Consider the following 26,073-nt stretch of genomic DNA (forward strand, 5'->3'; position numbering starts at 1 on the left):
TGTATTATTATGATTCAGTTTTTTCTGCCTGTTAAGGTCCTCTAACATATTTTGCATTTTTTCTCGTGCTGCTAAGATATGCATCTCTTGAACAGTGAATTTACTCGTTAGGATAGAAAGCATATCAGCTGCAGTCTCTACCTTCACTGCCTCACAGCTTATGCTCAACCACTTTGGAAAACAGACAACTTTATAGAGGTGAATGCTGTACTTTTTGGATTTTGGTCTCTTGAGAGCAGCTGGCAGTATGACTTCAAAGCAGCACCCCGTTTGTTGTTAGCAGCTAATTACATCAAACAGCCGTGCAGCTTAGGGCTTTAGAATTGGTATCCATTCCTGCAAAGTGTTGTTTTGAAAAGAGTTTCTGAATTCAGAACGAGACAATCTACATGTTGCAGGGGACCATCTCAACCTCATTAACAACGTGTAAATGTTTGACAGCAATACAATAAAGGAGATGGACTGACAGATATGCGGTTGGATGGGAGGATATAGTGACAGTGACAGCCTTATTTACAGCCTCGAGACACAGAGCGGCTAGGTTGTCATGTGTGTCTAATGAGTATAATTATTCTATTTTTTTAAGACTGACCTTTTGCCCTGTTTTTTTTTTACTTTAATTTTGTTGTGCCGCTTTGAATTCTACATCTTTTATTACTTTAGTAATGCTGAGCTGGCTTAGTTTGTATGAGCTTCATTATAAAATGTCTCACTGAATCAGGAAACGACATCCAGGGTTGAAAAATGGAATCAAGCTTTTTATTTCATTTTATTCTTTTTACTTAACTTTTATTTGTACAATTGATCTCTCTGGAAACGAGACACTGAGTCTCATTAAGAGCTGTTTCAGAGTGTAATAACTTGGAAGCTCCCACATGGTGCTCTAATGGTCATTTGAGGCTGCATCTATTGCAAGTCATCCCCAATAGACTCACATGTTAATATACTCACCTTTACAGCAGAAATGAAGAGCTAGGTGCACAAAGTCAGGTTTTGGTTGCTGCACAGGTGGTGGAGGAGGCCATGCATAATTAAAGCTGCAGCCCTCTTGGTCAGGTCTCTCTTGAAAAAGAGATTTTCGGTCTCAATGAGACTTCTACCTGGATATATAAATGATATATATGCAGGGAGATCATTAGAGTGACATGTGGATGTTTTCATGACTTGTTCAGGGTTCATTTATTTAAAATATACTCAAAGCAGTTGATGAGTTTTTCTTGTACACACATTTTATTTTAAGTCTGGTTTTTTTTTACTCAAAATTCACATCACATATCAGAGTAACCAAGCTACACAGAGCTAGTAGTAGCTGATAACTCCCTAGCTCTGCTTTAGGCTTAAAAAAATGTCCAGTGGCAGTTTCAAGCTAGTTGTGGGCATATTGTATATAGAGTTTATAGTTAGAATCCTAATGACTTTGTTCATACCCTGTGTTTTCCTTGATGTTGAATTCTTATTTTTATAGTAATGTCTCACCTGGATCGATGGATGTTTTTACTTTCTATCTAGCACTATTCAGGCAACATATAAGCTAGACTTGTGACATTTTTAACTTCACTTGGTAATGTTATAAATACTGAAACTACTCAGCTAGCAGTGATGTAGCTGCCAGAGACCTTAAAATATCAGGGAAACGTCATGCAGCAGTGACATAAGTGACCGTTAGTGACATTAAGTGGGCAGGCACTGGGTTAAACTCACCTAAACTTTAAGGCGTGCGATTGAAAGGACCAATAGAAATGAAGAATACTGCCAAATACATAGCGAGTTATCCATGCAGCTAGAACCTGACATATCTAGTAACCAGCTGTCGGCTGCAAAGTACGTGGGACTTCTGCAATGGGTCTCTCTTGTTGACAGGGCTTTAGAATAGTGACACTGAGCATGTTACCATACTGATGTTAGCATCTTATTTGTGCCAGCTGCAGGGAGAGCAGCTAGCATGGATATAGTTCTTATAATATTATACCCTGTGTTTTCCTTGATGTTGAAGAGACGTTGTAGTGAAAGCTTATAGCCTTTATCTGCTTCGACCAAGTAAGGTTCATAATATGTTATAGTACATTTGTGGTTTTAGCATGAATTCAAACACTAACCTACTGCTACAGGAAGTGATCCTATAATTAATCTAAGTATTAATATAAATCATTTGTTAATCAAAACTGCTGCCAGTTGTGTTTGCGTGTGAAGTAAATTCATTAAGTCAATTAAGAAAACAGAGTATTCCCACAGCTATTATTCTGGAAAGTTTCTTTACCAGATGCCTTATTTTCATCCTCTCTACCTGTTTGTTATTATTCATAACATGAATTGATTTGCAGCCAACAGAAATATGACCTGCTAATGACAAAGTTTTCCCCCCAGGATTTTTTCAGCAGCTGTGTGATTATGCATGTCCATTAACATTTGACACAGAACCCTTATTTATAAGCACTGCCAGAAGAAAAGGTTTAAAGAGCCACGGGTTCATTATACTTAGGTTATTTTTGTTCCCCTTGTGATGTGTATATTAATTTACAGGGAGCTTTTGACCTTTGCTTTATGCATGTGGGGAGAGCAAGTCCCTAATAATTCACATACAGCGTGCAGTTATATTTTGTGAGGTCTTTATGCCACCGCAATATAAACATACATCATTCAAATTGGATATTCTCAAATTAGTTCCAAAGTCTGTTTGTGTTAGACAGATAAGTACTTTCTTTCAGAAAATCTATGTGAATATAAAACTCAGACAGCTCCTGACAAAATAACCTGAACAAGATGAGATTGGGATTGTTACAAAGTTACAAAGTCAAGCTTCGGCAACTGAAGAGCATCTGCCGTGCTTACAGGCAAATAGCCTGAAGGCAGGAAGAGCATGGCATTTTTTTACCCTGGGGAAAAATGCTCAGAGCATCAGCTTAAAATCCCACAAATGTGCCTGATTGGAAACTTCAGAGCAGTTGTAATGCTGTGTAATCCACAGCAGATTATAAATGACAAGTTGACATTTTTGAAAGTACAACATGAATTTCATTCTGATATTTTTTTCAGTAAAACACAGCTGTGCTTGGAGTAATGACCCACACCAAGAAAACCATGCATAACAAGTATTTATCATCAGCTCCCCAAAAAAGTGAAACTAAATTATGGTGAAATGAGGAAATATGGACAGTGAGACTGGCCAGGAGCCAATATTATTCAAAGGTTTCCAGAGTGTTTATCAGATTATATATATGTAATAATTTTTTAGGAAGCCTGGCACAGATGAAACCATCTGTCAAACGCTGGTGGAAAACCAGTAATCAGGTCAGATTACTGGTCAGTAACCAGTAATCATAGAAATTCCCAGTATTTCTCATTTTTGTCTGTCACTGTGTTCCAGTTCTATACTTCTATTAGTACACTTTAACTACTTTGTATTGAGAGCATGCATATAGACCAAGTAATGCCAGGACACATTAAAAATCACTGTCTGAAAAAAACGACCCTCATCTTTTTGACCATTGTCAGTATACACCCATACATGGGTGAGGAAATGTCACTGGCTTTTGATTGGCTCTTTGGGTACTTCGAGGTACTTTTAGTATATTTCATGTAGTCAACGTGAACACATGTATGCACTAAAAATATAAAGTGTGAAAGCAGGTGAAATGAGGCAAGATACATGTTTTAGTAACAAAAGAGTCCTTGTGGATTATTTTAAAGCAAGGAGATCCATAACTTAAATTCCAAGAGTTACTGGGACGTGAAACCACAAGTACAGAGTAGGAAATCAAATCTGATTAAAAAATTGTTGACTTTGCCCCAAAAAGTTTTGAAATTACTTTTCCTAGTATATGCTCAAAGTCACCTGACATTCATCCAAGCAGAGGTCATAAACAAATTTTAGTTTGGTATCAATACAGTAAGACAGCAAAACCTATGGGTTTACTTACTAATAAGTAGATATATGGCACCACAAACTGTTGTGAAATTAATCTGTGTGCATACATGGGTGAGGAAATATCACTGCCTTTTGATTGGCTGTTTGGGTCCAAGGTTGGACGGCCGCCATATTTGACTTACAGAAATGTCCTGTAGATTTTTATCTATGATTTTATCATCTATCTATTATAATGTTTGTGATCTTGTTAAATTGCTGACACTTTCATATTGTGGTAGAAGTAGCTCATGATTATTTTGTGATACACTAGTTTGATTGTGCAGTATGGTTGGATAACTAATGATTTAATACATTTTTAAACCACAGAATATTGATAAAATATCTTAGTACATAGCATTAATAAGGCTTTCATATCTCTGAATTGTTTACCTATATGTAGAGTTTCAATTTACTGATCTTCATGCATTCACCATTCTCATATTTAGACAAGTTTAACAATTAATCGGTACCATTAATATGGTTTCTCTGTTTTGTAGTTCAAAGACCTTCTGCTTTTTGCATGAAGCAATAAACTCGTGTATACTTATAAAAGTACAGGTTTGAAGTTTAGCAGGTTTAGTGATCTGTATCACAGATTGTTGAGCTGGACTTTATAAATTGCCAGCCTTTGTTTTTAGCAAATAAATCGCTGTTCATGTTTCTTCAGGCCTTGTGTTCTAAGTGCTACGTTACCTTGACAGTCAGGTCGGTCCAAAGGGATGCACACTTAGACAAAAAAACACACTGTGTCCCCATGCTACTTCTAAAGAAGGGTTTCCATGGTGAAGCTGGATGAGAAAGCATTAAGTGGCATTGTTTGCATACGCACGTGTATGTGTGTGCATCAATGAAGCGCTCAGCTGGTGAAAGTACCGGACGGTGTGGCAGCAGTGTTTGTGGAGACCTCGCCTGATCACAAGGTCGGATATATTATAGCTGTATTAAATTTACAGACTCTAAGCTGCATACAGCTCCAATCTTATGACATGCATTAAAGATTCATTCACACTGGGGAGCTTGCTGCAAACAGAAACACACATAAGCCTATATCCGCACATACGCATGCATAAACACAGCATACAAATTTGCACTACCTCCCAGCTGGAACCAAGGTGGGGGGGCCTGAGTTTGTTTACTAAAGAAATGACAGTAATGGTGTTGACGAGGAGTTTGCTTTTGTTACTTGTATAGCTTAAGCTATCTCTAGAGCCACAATGAGGATTTGTCACCCGGTTGTGAGACATTGAGCTATTCATATGCATGACAGTCAACCTTTACTGCTTTCTAAATTTGGGCAAAGCCAACGGAGGCAGAAAAAAGGGAGAGAGACAGAGAAAGTGAGAGGCAGTGAATATGAAATTCCAATAAGTTTCTTTTTTTAATCAAACTGTGAAAGAAACTCAGAAAAGAAAAAGAATTGGTGTTTGTGGGTGTGTTGGCACAGGATGCATGTATTTCGATACAGTTTCATTTGACTGTATGTAGGTTTTGACAGAAAATCTCAGAGTTCCAGCGAGGAAACAGATTCGCACATTTGGGAGCACTTCAGTGTCTTTGGGCATGAGACCAAATACGAATGCACTCAGATGGCTCATGCTTCACACAAGGATTCACTATCACACAGACTGGTTTGATTGATGAGTAGATTTTTAAAGGAGTTGCATTAAACTTGTTCATCATAACCTGCAAGTGTCTAAAATGACTTGATTGGATTATCCTTTTGTATGTGTCAATATCTCAGCGGGCACACAGCTAACAAATATTCTGACAGTAGTGAGGAAGCACAAATGTTGCTGATGTTTACGGTGGTTTCTGTGAGAAATGTCTCCCACATCAGCTTTAGTCACAAAAATGTAGTTGCATAATTGCCTGTTTTCACACATGTAATTCCCAGAAGGATGGAGAATCAATCCATTCCACAGCTGTCAGAAAAGAAAAATGGCCACTTTCAGTATTTCTCTTTAGCTGGGTCCAAAAGTGCATTTACAGAGTCTCTGACTAACTCCCATTTGGCTTTATTAGCATAGCAAAAAATGGAAATGAAGGGATGATATTACCGAGCACAAATTCATATTTCATATAAAATACATATTATTGTTTAAACATAGTTGTTGTATTCGTACCCATATGTAGATGTGACCCATGTATGCGACACTCTATGGCATTCCAGTCACCAAGCTGCCCACCCTCTGTTCCCTCCTCACCAGCTGAAGTCTGCCTGGTAACCCAAAGGTGCAGACCTGCCAGCTGTCATGCATCTGGCTCTATGGGGAAGAGCCACATCCAATCCGCACCCATTAGACACTGACATCCCGTTCTCTAGTTGTCCCTCGCTGTGAATGTCCACTCGTGCTGTTTGAAATATAGATAAGCTGTCAGCGGTTTGTCTCCAGCTCTCTGAGGCGGCACCTGGCACGCATGTTTAAATCATGTCAGCAGACATGACCTGAGGCATGGTCACTTTCCAGCTCGCCAGCAGTAAAGTGGGCTCACTCACATTCACTGATCTGTCTAATAGCGCTGAGAAAGGTTAAATATTCAAAATATTAATTTTTAATGTAATAATAGCAACTAGATTAAATGTATTAATAAATACATTTGGATTCAGAGATGCAATCCAGCTGTTTGTAAACGGGCTGGTTCCACAATACACACAAGCGCTACTGTTCTACTCCTAAGTGCTTTTCTATCTAACATTCACACTCCAACGGACACATCAGAGGCTTGGAGTTCAGCATCTGGGCATGGAGCAGTCAGGGATCGAACAACCAGCCTAATTAGTAGACGACCTGCGCTACCTCCTGAGCTACAGCCACCATTGTAACCTACAAACATGTCCACCAACATGTCTCAGACAACTCCTACAGCTCAATTAACATCTCAGCTATTGATTCACTTGTTCGACCTGTTCCAAATAGTTGCCTTGTTGCCAACAGATCATAAATTATGCAACATTTTTAGCTGTTTGCAGTTTATAATTGAGTCAGCTAAGAAACACCACATCTTAGCCCTTGCTATATGTAGAAGCTAAAAAAGGAAAAATCAGTCAAAGCTACAGAGGCTCTCACAACCACATCATTGGTTTGTGCCTCTGAAATTTCACTGTACACTAACTGATCAGAAGCAGCAACCAAACAGACACGACGTCAGCAACACCCTGATGTAAAATGTTTTCCATTTTTTATGGTTTTCCACCTGAAAAATGGACACAAGTTGCATTGTTCTGCTACCACAGTGAAAACAGCCTTTATATGGCTGGGACGCTGTAGCTCAGGTGGCAGAGCAGGTCAGCCACTAATCAGAAGGTCGGTGGTTCGATCCCAGGCTGCATCCTGGCTGCAGGCCAAATATCCTTGCGCAAGATACTAACCCCATGTTTGCCTACTGGTGGTGGTCAGAGGGCCCGGTGGCGCCTGTGTCCGGCAGCCTCGCCTCTGTCAGTGCGCCCCAGGGCAGCTGTGGCTACAATGTAGCTTGCTATCGCCAGTGTGTGAATGTGTGTGTGACTGGGTGAATGACTGAATGTAGTGTAAAGCGCTTTGGGGTCCTATGGACCAGAAAAGCGCTATACAAATGCAGGCCATTTTATATTACTAATATGTTTATCCACTAATTTAACCAACTATGTCTTGATAGACTGATACAAAAATACAGAAATGTTAATTAATTTTCTTCTTTTTAAAGTGTATCCATCATCAGTTGAAAAATGAAGACATTAGGATACGTTGGCGTGGACAAACGGGGATTTGTCCAAAGGGGAAATAGAGGTGGAGTCAACTATGGCTCCGCTCCATTCAGTGTCCCAGTGAACCACGACGGTTAAAACGGCTTACACATGAAACAAAAGAATGCCTTCTGCCAAAAAGAAATAAAATCTGATGTCTAACAGATGTGATAGATTACTAAACTCAAGCCTATTTCTTGTATTCTGCTTAGTTTACATATTGAATTGTATGGAAACAAATGACAAATGGAACGTAGGGTTAAAACATTTTTTTTAATATAACAAACAAAATCTTTAATCAGTCTGTTAATTTCAGGTTATGACCTTATACGTCTCACCCTGTTGTTTTCTAGATAGTAACTCACGTTTGTGTTTGCAGCAGTGATGCACATGAGTTTACTGGAAAAACATCCAGAGTGCTTTCTGTTCCACTGTTTGCTTGATTTAAGCACCATGTGTCTGAAATCAATGCACAAGAGCAGGTTTGTGTACATGTCGATGAATATTAGGAACAAGCAGCTTCCAAAGTGACTTGATACAGCCAAGGACCTCGCATCTACATACAAACACCTGCACGGCAAACACTAAACACTCAGCACTTTAAGTTTCAGTCTGTGTGTGTCAGCACTGTCTACACCCACTAGGTGCCTGCTGTTGATCCTCTCCTGTATCATTTGGATGCTGGTATCGGCTGGTGCATTTCACTCGCTGTCACCTTGCCACTCCAGCTATCTGAGTCTCCCCTGCCATTTGCTTCTTTGTCTTTTAGCCCCGACACTGTCACTCCCTGTTTTCAGTGCAGCTGTATTTGCATGTCTCGCCCCACGACCTTGAGTATGTGAGTCACAAGGGGATGGAGAACAATTTTACTGAGGCCGCACGGTGGTTTTTTGCAAGTGTAAACAACTTATTCTCAGTCGGCCCGCTGGCTGCTCAGCTCAGCTCTCAGTCAATAGGCACAAGATAATGTTTATTCGTGCACGCAACCAGCGCATTCCCCTGACGGACTCAACGCCCCCAGCAACCACCTCCTTCTCTTCCACTTCCCTGGTTCTCGCTCTCTCTTTCTCTCCTCTGCCAAGAGTCTGTTTGCATTATCACCAGAGACAGGCTGCTCCCTGTAGAGCAACGAGACAGAAACCCTGTCGATCTCACCTGAATGATCCCTGTTGCATTTGCAGAGAACCGACACCAGGTCGTAGTGCTTTACACCTTCCAGAAAGGTTTCTTCGCAGTAATATGCCAAGCAGGACGGGCCAAAGAATTAGATAAAGTGCAGGAATGGGGAAAGAAGGGGGGTGATGGAGGGAACAGAGGAAGAGCAAAGGCAAAGTGGCAAGAGGGGGTTAACACTGACCACGTCTGCATTTGAAAGATGTCTTCAATTGGGCATGCATGGGTCCAGAATGGGTTTTGCGGGTGGTGGAAATAAAAGGGAATGTCATTCTCCACTCTATCTCTCCCTCTTTCTTGCTTACTTCCTTCTTCTTTTTCTATCTCCCTGTCCCCGCCTTTCTCCACAGGCTCTCCAGCCACCTCTCATCCCCCTATTATTAGGGCCCAGTAATGAAATGTGGAGTGTCTCGTATTGGTGCCTGGGCCCCAGCAAACTGTATTAGTGTGTAAATGGTGTGAGAGTAATGAGAAAGCTCTCAGGCCTGCTGGGAAGACTGGACCACGAGGCTCGTGTTTTGTCTGTGTGTGTGTGTGTGTGTGTGTGTGTGTGTGTATGTGCGCCTGGATGTAATGTGCATGTGCATCAAATGAATAACAAGAGACATTGGGTGGAGAGGGGTCCTGGCTCATGGGGGCCAGAGTGGTGTTTCTTTCTCAGATGCCAATCCTGCAATTGTTAGCCTCCAACAGAAGAGAAGCTTGGAAAATCTATTTGGTCAGGAGCACACAATCTGAAAAGTGGCCTAAAGCATCAATGTCAGTGTCTCTATGTGATTCATTCAGTTTAAGTCTTTTTAAGGTGAATAATGCAGGCTTAGCAAAAGGATTTATGCTTTGTGCCTTACCGCCCAGCTTCATTAAATTGGTTGCTACATTTTGCCATCACTAAAATCTGTCCACCTTTCTTAAAGAAGTGTTTCTCAGTCCTCTGGACACCAAGTACTGCTAGTTTTTAATCCTATTTTAGCTGTAATTAGCCTCTGTTTAACCGTCAAGCATTAAGACCAGCAGGCTCTGGATCCTGAAAACCACTGATGTAGCTCGTAATGTTTCATCTTCTTTTTTAACATCCCAGAAGGGGAATACCTGCTCCTTTCTTCAGCACTGTCTCCTTGCATAATGCATAAGTGCCTAATGCTCATACAAATGGCTAGCACCACTGGCTATGTAATAAAGGGTTGTGTGTGAATGTGTCTGGCTGATATCATTCCATTTCCGCTGGCCTGGAGGCCCTGACGGAGAAGAGACAAGACAGACACGCTCCATCCAGTAAATACTCTTTTCATGGCTTTACTTTTTTTTCCCCTTCTCTTTAGATTTGCTGCCTAAGTCAGTGGAAAGTGTCTTCATCTTCCAGGAGGCGAGCGAAGGTGAGTCGAACGCGGCCATCCCGGCGTACGATGCCATCGTTGTGGAGCAGTGGACCGTCATCGATGTGAGTGGAGGGATTTTTGCTTTTTCCTAGTCACAGGTTATGTTCTGTCTGTCACTAGTAGAGGGGAATTTATGCTCTTGTACATTTCATACATGTGACTGTTTTGGAATTGCAGATTTTGATATTTTAAAGGATGTACAGTCACACATTAAAAGCCAGAGTCCAGTCTGTGTCCCCCTCTCTAAGAGTATACTCCTGTAGCACTGAAATCAGTTATCGCTTAGATATCGTGGCCCTTCAGCCAACCGTTTCCTTACAACCCAAAGGCAAATCAGACAAATCTCAATTTATGGGACATGTGTCGCGGTCGCTCCCCTTATCAGGAGCAAACAAGCCTTTATCTACGTGATGATTAGTGTCTCTCCTCAACAAGTTCCGAGCTGGAAATTGATTTCTGTCTGGAGTTGAAGGATTTGTGGCCATTTCGTTGCCTTTCATCTGTATGTATGTGTGTGTCTGCATGTATACATGCTTGCGCATGCAGCTGAGTGTGGACGAGTTCGGTTTTGTGTGTCTGTGTTTTCAGATGCTATCTCTGTAATTGAATTTAGACTTTTTGCAGCCTGTAGCTGTCCAAGTGTGAAAGGAGACTTTTGTCCCCCAAATGTGGCTCTCTGATTGACCAGCCCAGCACCGATGGCCATATGTGCCACTAAAAAGACTCCTGCAGTCATCTGGCAGGAGCAGTACAGCCTCCCCTCGTCTGGGTGAATGGTAATACTGTTACAGCTTAATGGATTTCAAGACTTCCTCAGATGCATTAACTGAGAATGATGCCAAACTAACGCCCAGTTTTCCAGGAGATCCAATCAGCTCCTCCACTGGGACTTTATCAAAAACCGTTTCACCCCACCGATCTGCACCATGCCAAATCAGATTGACAACACACTCTGTCAGGGCGATCAGGGCTGCACATCATCCCCATTATTTGTGATAACTGCCGAAAATTGATATGCAAAGTATCCTCACAGCTCATTATTGTTTTGGTGCCAGGATAATTAAAATGAAAAAAAAAAGGCTCAATGTTGATTGAAGGTGTTTTTCTTCTTCTTTATATACGTCAATTTCTTTTCCCCTCAGTGCTTAACATACTTATTTATCCAAAATACTGACAGGTTGTTGGATTTATGAAGCTCAGAGAAAAAGAGTGATAAAATAAATCACTTCAGTGAGGGCATGTGACCATTTATATTGTCATTAAGTAGGAGTGTATCATCTCAGGAATGTCAGTGTTCATCAGCGAAGGGATAAAAATGTCTTTAGTTTCACTTATGAACGAGCTGAATCTACTTTGAAGAGTTTGATGTGAAAAGAGCTGAGCTTTTAATGCTGTTTCTAAACCAAAGTGCAGAATAGTGCTATAGTAGAGCCATTTTTCTACATCATTAAAAGTAGAAAAATGGGTCTACTAAAGTAAATGTAATAATAACAAAAATCATACAATTTTAAAAATAATTGGGGAACATATTTTCAACATTTTCATTCAATGGCATCAAATTCTGTCACTGTCAGATGTTACAGAGATACCCACAAGGTTTTCTTTGGCATTGTGGCTCGCTCACTGGCCAGCAGCGTTGGACGTCGAGTGTCGCTCATTAAGAGGATGGAAAGACAGTGGCAGAGTAAGTTAGATTTTTGTGAGCCAGGGTGATCGATAAAATGTCATTTCGGCATCCAGAAATTATAAAAAAATATAAAAAGTAATAATAAAAATGAGATATTCAGTCATTTGTTACACAACCAGTTTTGCCCTCCCTCAAAGCTCAAACTCACTGTTTAGTTCAGCGGAAGCAAAGATGCTACAAAGAGAGCATTTGGCCAACAGGATTTATAAAGGAGAAGCAAAAGTCATAAAAGGTCTCAGTAGGTGGACTTGGTGAAGGATCATTAACAGATGCCTGCAGATGACTTTGTCTCCAAGGGTCTCTCACCCAGCCGTGTGTGACGGAGGTGATAGTTGGTTATCAGCTTTGACTCTTCAGTGCTCACCCCGTGGCTACTGTACAGGCCTCCCATGACGCTGCCGCCTGTCCCTCCTGGTTCCCCCATCCATATGCAGTTGTAGGCATCCCGCAGAGGAGACTGCAAACTGACAGGGATCAAAAAAGCCACAATAGGGAATTAGGCCATCTATTCAAAAACTATGGGGCCTCACTGCCTATTGGAACTTACCTCTTTCTTTTTTTAGTTATTTGTTTTTGATTAGATTTGATTAGATGAAAAAAAAAAAACGTTTGTCTTATAAGGACATTCATTTAGTTTAATTCAGTTGTAATAAGAAATTATTTGACAAAGACAGCTGTGAGAGACAAACAAATATTCATAGGGCAAAAAATTCTGACTTCAAAGCAAATTAAAGGAAAGAGAAGAAAACAACCAAGAACAATAAATGTCAAACTGACAAACTAAGATGTAAGTGGGAACAGTTTCTGTTAAATGACAGCAGAGCAGTGCCTTGAGGGAGACGGCACAAAAAACAACAAAATGCATCCAGTGACAATCAAGAGAAATAAATTGAAAGCATGCGTAAAGTGGGCGAAGCATGTAGAAGTGCATAAAAATGCCATCAGTGCTAAAAAGCTCCTGCAGACATTTCTTTTAGCAAACAGATTTTGGTCAGGTGTCTGATACATACTTGTTTGAATATGAGCAAAAAAAAAAGACTCAAATATGAAACATATGGATTGTGGTGAAGTGTCTGAAAATGAATAACTCATCAAGAGTCTCTGGTATGAAACTCCAATTAGGACCAGTTTCTCATCTCTCATGTCCTATGGGAAAATCAATACAGATACTGCCTCAAAACTAATGTAGTGAAAGCCCTCCTTTCTTTCACTGAGCTTCACAGGAGCAATAACCAAAGAAAACATGTGCGCCTGCACACTTCAGTCAAGGTTGGTCTTAATATGTTTGCTTGCCATGAGCCACTGCGGGAGGATTTATTTATCAAGAGGAACAAAGTGCATTAGCAGGACAGTGTTGTGCTTCAGTCTTTCTGTATAAAGATAAAGCAGGCAAAGAGAACCAGAGTCACAAAAACACCTGTGTGTGTGTGTGTGTGTGTGTGTGTGTGTGTGTGTGTGTGTGTGTGTGTGTGTTTTATTAAAAGATGAAGTGATATTCAGCTTAGTGGACCTGATGTGTATGAGGAGTGTGATGTTGCTGAAAACCTTTCATACCTCTTAAAATGTTTTTTTAAATAGCCCCATTATCCACTTCAGCTTAGCTGGACCCAGTGGTAGGTCTATTATGATGCATGCATGTTGTGCAACAAGTGATATTTTAAATTCTCAACATGGTACAAAGATTTTATGGATAGCTCTAAGATGCTAAGGGGGAAATATTTTTTAGATAGTACATGCAAAAAATGTTCTATCTAGCCCAAAGGTTAAGCCTTTACAAAATGTCGTATTTATATTAAATATGGAAACTGAAGTGAGGAAACAGAAATGGGACATGTGATGCAGCTGCATTTTTTGTCCTTATATCCTCCCTTTTTTAAAATTCAGGTCCAGCAGTTTGCAGTTATGTGATTATTGTCCAATGCACAGTCACATGACCCAAATGTGCAGGTTTTTTGTGGTTATACAAAAGCACAGAAAATTATTTGCACCTCTTTAAAAGGAAAACTATGACTTGAAGGGTCTGAAATCAATATGAAGCTACAATAACTGACATTCGTCTTGAAAGGGTCATTCTTAAAGGGTCAATTTATAGACATCCCAAAAGAACACATTGACCTTTTTCACTGGTATCCAATCATGCACATAATGTTGGTTTTATATGCTTTACTAGTATGTGGTCCAGTTCAATGAAGGTGAGGGAATTTGAACAGTACAATTTCTCCAAAGGTCCAACTATCAACATAGAAAATTGAAATTACACTTCATGGTCACATACAGTACACTGGAGCTATAAGAGAAAATTTGTTTTTGCTGCTGACCCTTTGAAATACCTCTTAGCAGAAGAATAACACTGGCACGGATGTTTGTTACTCTAATTAGGTGCAGCAGAGATGCAGAATGGCTCTGCTACTCCACCTATAATCACAGCAAAATAAATAAATAAACCTTTCGAGGGAAATTATTACTTCTGTGCAGGGGTTTTCAGCGTTTCATACATAACTTAGAAAAATGATAAGAGGCTCTCTGGTTACCATGAGAAACTGCCTTCTTTATGGATATTATTAGTACTGCAAGAAGATAAAACACAACTGTGTTCAGTGGCTTTGCTAAATAATTTGAAGCTCAAAGAGCTGTTTTTTCACGGAAATCGTTGTATATAAAACTGTAACTATATGTATTTTCATTTCTGTTCCTACAGGTATTTATTGGTAATTATTTGATCTTTTCAAGTGCCAAGTTGTATGCCCAGTTAGTAATTTCTACATGTTTGGACATTTCTTCTATTTTGAGGCGCAAGACAGGAGAAGGTCTCTGTGTTCAGTAAACCTGTAAAATCTAAGTCAAATGAAAAACAAGTTTTATTCTCTCTCTTTCTTTTTCATGAACCACAGAGTGCTGCAGACATTAGCACTGCTCTGTTTCCTTCAGGTAATTTGGTTCTGTCTCATAGTCCAAACACATGCTTGTTCGGTTAATTGGTGACTCTAGGTTGGCTGTAGATCCAGATCTGAGGTGGATGAAGCTTTTAGTTGTCCTTAAGACCAGACTAGTGCTGTACAAGTACCGTATCAAAAGATGATTGTTTACCACTATATTAAGGTATAATGTAACATCTCTGACCAGATATTCAAAACTAGTCTCTGTAAGGTACAAATTAGAGTACAAATGAGCAACCCTTGGCAAGCGCAAATGGCAGTGCCATAGACTGACAGGCTGTACCACCAACAGTATAGTAAGAAGCTTTATTTTTGTTTTATTGATTGTCCATTAATTACAGGGTTGGTGGTTTGATTCCCCACCCCCTCCTGCCTGATTGTCCTTGGGCAAACCAATGAACCTTGAGCCACTTCCCACTGCAGGTCTGCACCTTCAATAGCTCCCAGTGGGTCGACTCATTTTGAAACTCTATGTCAAACTTATCTAAGGTTTAAAAGCACTATATTTGTGCAGCGTTTTTACCATCTTATGTGTGTCGAAAGGATCGAAAGACAGATTTTTAAAAGACAGGTTTTGTTTTATTTCAAGAAAATAAAGCTCGAGCACATACCATCTGTAAACAGTTTTTGTTATTCTTTTTGAAAACTATGGATATCATGGTACAACTGCCACTGAGTAAAATGTTCTCTTTGCCACTTCAAACACTGATATCGCCTGCTTGCTCACGCCTTGATCCCAACAACTCCTAACCCAAAAGACAAACCAGAAAATCTGCAGGGGGACTTTAGAGAAAGTGTCTACTCCTGCAGAAAAACATTAAAAGTTAATATCAGTGAAGTTCAAATTCTAGGAATGGCAGTCCAAAGTCAAAGGAAGCGAAAAGGAGCTTAAGAGCGCCAACATTGTTGTCACTCATTCCAAGAATTCACTTGCATCCCTGGCTTTGAAGAGCAGCACTTCACAGACTCCAGAAACTAAATGATGTCTAAAATGGGATTAGGGCCCCACATCACAGCATCAGTATGGCAGTAAGGAATCTTTGAAGAAATGGTTTTAAGACATCTCAGAAACACACAAACACACACCTATTGTGTCTGTGCTCAGTAACTCCTATCGCCTGGCAATCAGGTGCACACAAAATCCATCTCCACCGAGTTCAATAGTTTACGTTTCACATTTTATTTGTTCCGCTCGTGGTCATGGACTTTATTTAGATGGCCTTAGAAACAAAGGATACAGATTTAAAATTTTTTCCTAACCTTTTGTTCCATTTACATTATAAAATTACATATTAAACATCTGATTTGGTTTATGTTCTGTGAGAGCTGTGGCCTGTGGCCTGGATGTGTACACGCACTGCAGAGAGGCGATCGTTAATGTGAATCACCTCTCCATGATATCTCTATTTCCTCAGACTGAGGTGAGAGAAGAGCTGACCTACATAGAACGAGAGTAATTTGCACTGTTCCTGCAAGTGAGAGGTCGCACCCGCTCCGCCAGGCAATGTGTCGATGATGCTGATAGCTGCAGGACAGAGGGAGAGGTTTGGGCTTATAGGGTGCAGTTTCTATAAGGTATACAAACAGTAACATGTACCATGTAACAAAATGATAGCATTACTAAATGCACCAAGTACTATTCCAACATCTTTGTATTTTTACTTCACTGTTTGCATTGCCTGGAGACTGACCAATGATCTCCTTGCTTGTCAGCGGTTCCATGAAAACACCTCTCTCCCTTTAAATTTCTCGGATGGTTTCCTTCAAATACATTTCGTATCTCTGTAAGCCCCCAAAAATGAAGGACTCAGTTGCAGAGTTTTCTTTTTCTTTTTTACTTACCAATTAATGGTCTCTGTCACATTGAAGGGTTATGGAAAACTTAAATCTAGCAATACAGTGTGTGCATCAGTGAAATTAAAATCAAGCACATTTTGTTCAGGTCAGCTTAGCCACAATCCCAGCAGATTTCCTGATCTCAGTGACAGCCCACATCAGCTGAAGGCTCAGTTTATACCCTTCTACACACCCAGTCGTACACTTCTCTGTAGTCAAGTCAAGTCAAGACACATGTATTTGTATAGCGCTATCCAGATAATCCAGTGTACCTACCAGAGAGATGAAGTGGAAAACAAAGAGACATTTAAAACATCTATGCATGTCACGATATGTCACTGTCACATGTCACATGCACTGCAAGAGCTTCTTCCCCCAAGCAGTCAGAGCCCCTCAACTCACTACCACCAAACAACTGATATACACAAACACCTCTACAAACACCTTATAATACTCACCAAAAGCCTCAAAAACAACAAAAACTTCCACAAATCCACTACAAACTGGACCTAAGAACAATATGCTTATTTGCACACTCAGTCACATAGTTAATGAAAACACATCTAAATTATACTATATTTGCACATTTTGCATCTTGCGCATGTCTTCGTCCTGTCTCGTCTACAATATCCTGACAATAACTTGAACCTGGTACTCTATACCTGCTGCACAATCCACTTTGTATTGTCTCCGTCCTGTCTTTGTTTATTGTACAGTTAGTGTTGTATAGTTATTATTATAGTATTGTATAGTTAGTAATTAGTACCTTTTTATCCCTTAATTTTACGAAAATTTAGCGTGTTATTTATTTGTAATTCCTAGCTTTATATCTCTTGGAGATATATCTTTTATATACTTATAAACCGTGGGGGGCTTGGGGTGAAACAGCACACTGGTTCAGTACGTTGTATACTGTGTATACTGTTGCATTGTCAATAAAGCTCTTGAATCCTGAATCTTGAATTTAAACTGAGCACAATCATGATAGAAATACAACAACAATAATTACAAGTTTAAAAAAACAAGACTAGAGTTGCTTCTCATGTTCACAGATGGCTAGTTATATATATCTGGTGCGCTAATGTCTGCTGTAGCACAGGTTGTTTCTGCTGCAACCTTTAAAAAAGCAGTGTCAAAGTGGTGATTAAACTGTGGGAGAACCCCGTCCTCTATGTTATGTCCCTGGGACAGCTGTTATACTCTGCCTTGTAATGACTAAATCTTCAGACCATATGTGAACACGGGGAACCATCCACTAGACACGAAAACAAATCGAGGATTAAGTTGCAGAGGAAGTTGGTTCATTGATAAGCAACTTCAAATAATAAATTTTAAGCCCAGATTTAAATCAAATAACAGTTTAGCTTTCAGGTGTTTGTTCCACATGTTTGAGCCATAGAAACTAAAAGGCACTTCACCTTGTTTTGTTCTAATTCTGGGAATATATAGAAATATAATTAGGTGCAAGTCCATTTAGTGCAGAAGTATTTTAAAATCTGTCTTTTGAGAGACAGGACTTCGATCCAGAGATTTGGGAAATGGAGCAAAGTGCTCGATCTTTTAGAAGCTTGTTGAAATTCTAGCTCCAGAATTCTGAATGAGCTGTAAACAAGTTTTTCTGTGTCAGCTGTAGGCACACTATTTAAGCCTGTTGAGAGTCGCAGTGCATGTGCAAGCCACTTTGCAACACATGTCAACCCCAGCTACTACATTTTAGTGTAGTTTCCCACTGATGCCTGCTGACTGTACTGTACTGTTCTTTATTGTGGGTCTATTCCGGTACGGCGGGTAGATGTGCTCCTGTGTGAAAGGGAGGTCCCAGAACTGAAAATGCTGCCAAATAATGCAGATTGAAATCTGTTGCCTGTACTGCTCATAACTTAACTACAACTTCATAAAAAGTGGCTCCACATCAACCAGCCATAGCAGCGAAAGCTTCTCAGGTTATTATATATTCAGGCCATTTTCTGCTGTACAAATTTGGTTCAGTTAGTTATTTCTTTCTTTTGGGGAATCATGCACAAAAGCAATATCTTCTAGGAAAAGAGATGCCCTGTTTCAGATTTACCAATTAGCTCAATAACCTGTATTCAGTTCAGTTTTATTTATACAGCACCAAATCACAGCAACAGTCGCCTCAAGGTGCACAACAGCACTCCCTCATTTAATCTTCCCAACTGTGATATCATAAATAATAATTAGTTAAATATCAAATAAATTTTAAGTACTTTCTACGCAAGCGTCGAGCTGCCACCCAGGCAAAAGAAAGTTAGAGCTACATCACATTATAACATGAAAAGTTTATTGTTCTAACAAAATACTTTTCATTTTTGTACAACATAATATCAGGTTATTACAATATACATAATTATCATGTTCGTACAATATAATATTTATGTTGTAAGAACGTGAAAGTGTTTTTTGTTATAACATGATAATTATGTATATTGTAATAATAATGATATTATGTATCTGTACAAACATGAAAAGTATATTTTTAGAACAACAAACTTTTCATGTTATAATGTGATATAGCTGTATTTTTCTTTTGCCTGGGTGGCGGCTCTACACTTCCGTAACTTTCAGTAAATTTCACTGATAACAACTAATTTCACTTTTACATTTTTAATTGTGGGATTTTCCTTGTAATACCAGATTTGTCTCTCACCTCTGCCAATGTACCGTACCATGAAGGGGTGATGAGAATAGAAAAAAGCATTATAGGAAAATAGGTGTCAAGTTCAAAGTATCTGAAGTATCTGAAATTAATCCCTTCTGATGTGTTTGTACTTTATTTTGTGAGGAAAAACAGAAGTGTCTGAGTTAAGTCAAAACCTTCAGTTTGTTCCTTTCCTCTCCAGTTGTCTAACCGAACAGAAAAACAGTGATGCAAAGAGAAAAACGGCCTTCCCTATCACAATTGTTCTCTTGACCTCTCTTTTTTTATAACATAAAATAATTGAATGTGCTTCTTTTAAAGCTGATGGCTTTTCTGATCTTAGACTGATTTTTAATTGTCGGCTCCAACCATCAAATGGCCATATTTTCTGTCTCTTCTAAAGTGCATAATAAAAACCCTTACTGACATATGATGAACACTAACATCTCCACCAGCTGATCCTTTGTTTGCCCAACCACCTCATCATGTGTTATCAGGTTACATGCCCTAGTCTTGACTCAAAAGTAGGCTAATGCCTTGTAAAAGCCAAAGATTGAATGCACTCTGTAAGCTTTATTATTGTTGCAGTAATCCAGTTTTAAGCTCAGGAAAGGTTCCCCGAGGGACAAGGGAGGAAAGGAAGAAATAAAATTATAAAAGTAAATGCACATAAATGATAACAGTAGAGTAATGGCAAATAAAATCAATTAGGTAATATCAAAAATATCTTGTTTACCAATGACAGATAGTATTGTTAAAGACTGTGTGGCACAGTCACAAGCAGTACTAAATGGATCTACTGATAATATTCTTTCATAAATGTATGTTTTGAAGGTCAAAACTGAGGTTTTAACCTCAAGAAAAATTTAAATTTGAACATTAGTGTAAAAGTGAACGTGAAACAAGATTTTCTGTCTGTTAAAACTGCAACTTATACCACATCCCTAACCTCCTTAGGTTGCCTTTGTAGGTCTTGAAAATGGGTCATTATCTCTCAGCCATCAACGTTGCCCCAGCTGGTGCACCAATGGCCCAAAACACCCTGTTTGTAAAGGTGAAATGCATCTAACAAAACAGCATTCTGTGGTGCCTGAAAACACACCGGACATGTGACGTGCCTTAATAATTGCACTTTGTGTAGGCTCAAACATAACAAAGTGGACACAATGTGCCTGTTTTATTAGCGCCAATGGGTCTGTCTGCAGACGTACACTTTCTAATGTCACAATGCGTTTTTATGATTTGAATTTTTTGAAGTCTTTAAGGACCTCTTGCCTCTACTGGAGGCGCATGGTTGCATGGTAGCTTTTCCATTAGCAAGCAGACAAATTGGAGATGAAAAGCATCTAAGACCAGCACTCAATACGCTGCTATTCAGTGTTTTAACACTGAAGACAATACCTTTAAAAATCAGCTAAAATATTGAATATTTTAGTTTTGCGATGAAGGCTGCTGACACTCAGAAAAGGTTGTTGGAGGGATTTAAAAAGTGGATGCTGAATCTTCTGTTGCTGTGACAACACACCGGGTTGAACGAACCTATCAGGAGCTGCAGAATCTGAATGTCTTTTTATTAAATGGTATTTGCTTCATTATTACTGGACTGAGTCTGCAAGCCTGTTGACCTCGATAGCCTTCAAATATAGTCAGAGACGGTGAAAAACAGAATTATGGGCTGTTATGTCTGTTGTTCAGAGTCAAGGGTTTAAAGAAAAAACAGCCGAGCTGTGTTTTCGTATCGCTGATTCACAGAGTGCACGTTAAACATCAAGCTGATGTGAACCCTCGTCTGCTGCAGGCCTGAAAAAAAACTTTGTCTAAAGGTCTATGTTCACAAAAACTGGGTAGTATATCTCCGTGCCTTGTCTGAGAGTGGTAGAGGGGAGGTTAAACAGCAAGAAACCAGCTTTTGAAGGCTGAGAAAGAGAAGGACAGAGTCTTTCATTCCTGCTAAGATATCCTGTAATAGAATGGCTAGGCTAAGGCGTAAATGTTTTTAGAAAAAAATGGATTTAATTTTAAGTAGCTTTCACCATGGCGGTTAAAATACTTCTTCTCTGTCCTCTTACTGTGTGGCCCTCCTTTATAGTCACACTCAGATAACATCGAAGGCAAAGATGGCGGTGTGATTGCTTTGCTTTTTAGCCTCACAGGTTGGTGCTGGAGTGCTGATGCAGCGAGGTGGCCCTGCATAATAAGTCAGGGAGAGCAAGAGCCACACTCCAGGGACTGTGATTAACTTTCACCCACTCCAAAGAACAGCAAGCCATTACAGAAAAATTATTTCTCAATTTACTTTCTGGGCAGGCTTTGAAAGAGAGCCTGTTTCTGGGAGTGGTTCCAACATAAACCACCGAAAAATGTAGATGCACCGCTCCCTGTAGGAACTTAGAAAGTAATGCTTGTGTAAATAATGTCTGGAGCTGTGTCTTGTATCCGAACGATTAGCTCTTTATAACCTACAGCTTGATGTGTGGCTGCTTTAGGTCTGTTTGTGCATGTTGCTTCACTCTGATCAATAAGAATCTCTGGAAGAAAAATGCAGAGTTGCATAATGGGATGGGTTTAAGTGTTTTTGCTTGAAGTCTGTCTCATAGAAAACAATGAGCATTGCGTGCTGATCAGTCTTTTTGTCAGTGATGCGCTCATTCTTCTGTATGATTACCATGAAATCCAGTAGCAGTCAGCAGAAGGTAGTAGTAATATAGTCACAGCAGCTGGAATAGTTATGTAAATTATGCAAGAAGTATCTAGATGTGGAATTATAATTAATCAGCTGAAGTTATATACACAGATTGTATTAGTCGAGGCAGTGGGGGTAGAGGCATTAAAAGTATCAAAGTAATAAACTATCGAAACACTTGAGCTGAGTATTTTTAGTTGTACACAGTGTGCATTAAAACAACAAATGCTGGCCATAAAAGCTAGTCAAATAACAGCATTTCAGCTGTAGCAGCTGTATTAATACTAATAGTAATTCATGTAATAGTGGTTGTTCACATTTAGGGGGATGTGGCACAAAAAGCAGAATTGGTTATCTAGTAATCTCAAAGTTCGTAGTTTGATACCTGGCTGTCCTTGAGAAAGACACTGATTCCCAAATTGCTCCTGTTGTATCCACTGGTGTGTTAGTGTGAGCGTGTGAAAGTGAGAAAGCGCTGCATGAATGTCTGTCTGAACGGGTGAACGTGGCTTATACGAAAAAGCACTTTGAATGTTTTAGAATAGCAAAGCAGCAGGTAAGTGCCAGTCCATTTATCATTCTCATGGTTGTTTCTTTTATTCATATTTGTGTGCGATTATCGCACAATAAGTTGGTGTTTCATGGTGTGTTAGCATTGTGATCCCTTAAAAGCTGACCTGTTACTTGAAACCAAACATCTAAAGCCTGTACTTTTGGCTCAAGGGGATTACTTTTACTTACTCTGACCTCATTATTTAATAACCCTGGCTATGTTTAAAGTGAGTATCCACATTAAACATTGGAAAGAAAATTCGAAAGCTCAGTAGGTCACATTTAAGCTTTGTTACATTTAAGTGTTATTTCCCAAAATATGAATGCTACAAAACAAAATCAAATTCTTACAGATAACTATGCCTTGATGATGATGTCCTCTGCACAGTGGTCACTTTTTACTGTGTATAAATGTGTGTTACACCATTATATAATGTAAATGTTATACCATTGTATGCCACCGCTCAGAGAAATAGACCCAAAAGCAGAACAGAAAACAGGCAGGATAAAAATAAAGTCAAGTACGCCGGGTAAAAGTCTCTTACAGGGTGAAAAGCAAGCCAAGAAAAAAAGAGGCAATATGAGCAAAAAAGTCAAAAAAACAAACAGATGAGGGAAAAAAGTGCCTCGCTGAGGGAAAGTGCATAAATACAGTCTAACAAAGGAGGGAAATGTTGGCGGTATACATGCAGGGACTAATGAGGGAAGGCATGCAGGCGAACAGAAAGGTGGGAAAGTGTGGAAGGTAGGAGTGTCAGGTCTGAAATGACACGTGAGTCAATTCATGATTACAGGCAAATAGACATAAATGAACAACATAACAGCAAATCAGGACAATTGCACATGAATTAGACAACTGATAAGAGCAGAAGAACTAATATTATGAGTCCTCTCATTCACTACAACTAAGTGTGACTGTTGCGATTACTTACATCACAGTTATTTTGTGAATACAGAAAAAATGCAATCATATCTACACAGCCTAAAAACCCATTATATAACATGAATATTCATTATACAACATAAATGTCTTAAACATGCATCTCTTTAAACGCCATCGGGGGGGAATCCTCTGGTTTAAAAAACTGATTGTATAGAGGTCTGTGAGGTAAACAACCTTACGGCTCCCTCGTCTGTGTCTGCCTCAGTTTCTCTACTCCTCACTTTGGGACTTCATATTACGGTGGCCATTTCCATCTTTTATGTACAGTTTATGGCTATAATCTCAGTTTTTTAAAGCCTCTCAACTCACTCATCCCACACAAAATTAAAATAAAATACTAAATAAAGATGGTAAAAGTTTAGTTCCAAGACTACGTTTTTAATATTTATGTTACATGCAGACATCTGTGAGAATTCAAATAAGAAGTTACAAAAATTAATCAGAAATTACAGTTTTGTGTGTGGCCTCTAGATTGCCAACTCGATCTGTTATCATAAAAAATAATTCATCACCAGACAAACACTATCACTTGCAACATTGCAGTGGACAACTATATACAATCCCTGCTACTAAGCAGGGGTAATTAAAATAGACTGCCTTCAGAAAATGGCACGATTATCATAACTCATTGATTTGTTTTTGTACTATTACCAAACAAAGGGAGAGTTTTTAAAAAACAGCTGGTCTGCCTCTGGTTTGGATTTCACTGTGAAGCTTATATTCATGAATTTGAGGCAGCTCGTTCAGTGAAAAAGGGACACTCGTCTAGCGCAACTTCTCTGTGACGGAGGCTGAAGAAAAATTTTTGCTGGTGCAGCTTTAAATAGAGAAGAGCCTCATCTTTCTCATTACCATGACGTCTAATGCAGCATGTGTAGGTGTGAAAATATTCTCAGGTCTCTTGCACAGATGATCGCTGCACTATGAATAGACCCTGTGAAGTTCTTTGGTGTAGTTTATTCATGTTCGCTGCCTTCTTGACTCATATCAGACCTCACACTGCACCACTGAGCTTAACAGTCTGGAAATGATGAGCTGTAACGGCTTGAATGCTCTTTTGTTTTATTTTTGCCTTTCAAGTGATCTTAATTATACATAGCCCCTAATTTCTAGGAGTCCTGGTGAAGATGGGGTCTTTCTTTGAGGTGTTTAAATAAGTAGTAAATCTGTTGGTGTGTGTGTGTGTTTTGCGTGTGTGTGTGTGCGGCGCGTGCAAATGCATTTGTTGTTGAAGGTGTAAAAAATCTGTCTGACACGCGTTGCGGTTTTTCATTTTTAGAAGATGTCTAACATGGCACGACGGCAAACCACACACACTTCCTCTCAGAGGCGTGTGTCCATGAATTTGTGCGTGCGTGTAGGTGCTTGTGTTTTCAACGTACGGTTCTCAACGGTATGTTGAAAACGTTACGTTGCCCCCCGAGTCTAAATAAGCTCCTGTGTTTGATTTAGATCCATCACTGAGACAACATGGATATGGTTCATTTAGTTGTATTTTAATAGCTCAAATGGTATTAAAATGTTTTCACAAAGTGAGAAGTTTCACATGAGTAGTGTGTTTGCTCAAGGACTTACAGTGCTGACAAATACCTGTTGGGAATAGAGATGGTTGCAATGTTGACTCATGGCAGCCGGGGGAGTTTCTGTAACACTTGATTTATGTCTCAGTTTTTTATTCTTTCCTGTGTCCGCTGCTGTTGAAAACCACCTTTCAGACATACATTGTATGAAAGCCATCATATCTGAGAGGGAGGCAGTTTTTCTAAATGAGACTTGAGTTCTAAGCAAAGCTGACAGCTCTTGATTGCATTTCATAGCTTGATGCTTCACAGCTGTAATCACAGTTGCACTCTGGAATATAATATGCTCGCTTATGTGGCGTTTAAGGGATAAAAGATCAGGATTATGTGCATTTTTAGGGCTGTTTGGGTTGATTGTAAGTTGTAATGGGCATCTTGTTTTCTCCACAGGGTTTGCAGGTGAAGGCTGATTATGTTCCTCTGCTTCAGTCTCTGGCCACATATGGATGGAGGCTTACTTGTGTGCTACCAACTCCTGTAATCAAGACTAACAGGTAATCCCATTCGTCTGATTATTAAAGGGGGATCAAGTAATCTGTGACATCTAATGACCTCTGTTGGCAGCCAGGAGGAACTGCAGCAATGGCAACTATAATGATGAAAAAGTCCATTTACAAGTGTGAACTAGAGCTGCAGGATTTCAGTGTGTTCCAAGAGGTTAATACTTACAAATATATGTATATATGTTTTTTTATTTCTAAAAATCTGTTTTGAGATTTCTACACATTGGAAAATAAACATTGAATCTCATTTCCCTATTTAACCTAGTATTACCTAAAATGCTTTATTTTACCCCACATGTGTGCATAAATCACATGGAACAGGACTCCAGTCTGGCCCACTGGACAGCTTTAGAAAATGTGAAGAAGTGGACAGATTTTGAACTTTTAACTGTATTTTAACTGTTTTATAACTTTTCCTATTAATGAAGTTTAATATCCCTGCCATAGGGATACATCTAGCAACAGGTTGTCTCCATTAAACGACACACTCATTAAAAGAGTGCAGGCTTATGTTGAA

The 26,073-nt window shown here is 39.4% G+C and overlaps 1 protein-coding gene across 1 annotated transcript in view; it reads left to right on the plus strand.

The window, feature by feature from the left end:
* Window positions 1-26,073, plus strand: part of rftn1b (raftlin, lipid raft linker 1b) — a 121,079-nt gene that overhangs the window by 83,961 nt on the left and 11,045 nt on the right. The window contains exons 7-8 of the mRNA XM_025911542.1: window positions 10,121-10,239; window positions 25,444-25,547. Coding sequence (XP_025767327.1) covers window positions 10,121-10,239; window positions 25,444-25,547 — 223 coding nt within the window. The remainder of the gene's footprint in view (window positions 1-10,120; window positions 10,240-25,443; window positions 25,548-26,073) is intronic.

The sequence above is a fragment of the Oreochromis niloticus genome, linkage group LG11, assembly GCF_001858045.2.
Source record: "Oreochromis niloticus isolate F11D_XX linkage group LG11, O_niloticus_UMD_NMBU, whole genome shotgun sequence".
Lineage (NCBI taxonomy): Eukaryota > Metazoa > Chordata > Actinopteri > Cichliformes > Cichlidae > Oreochromis > Oreochromis niloticus.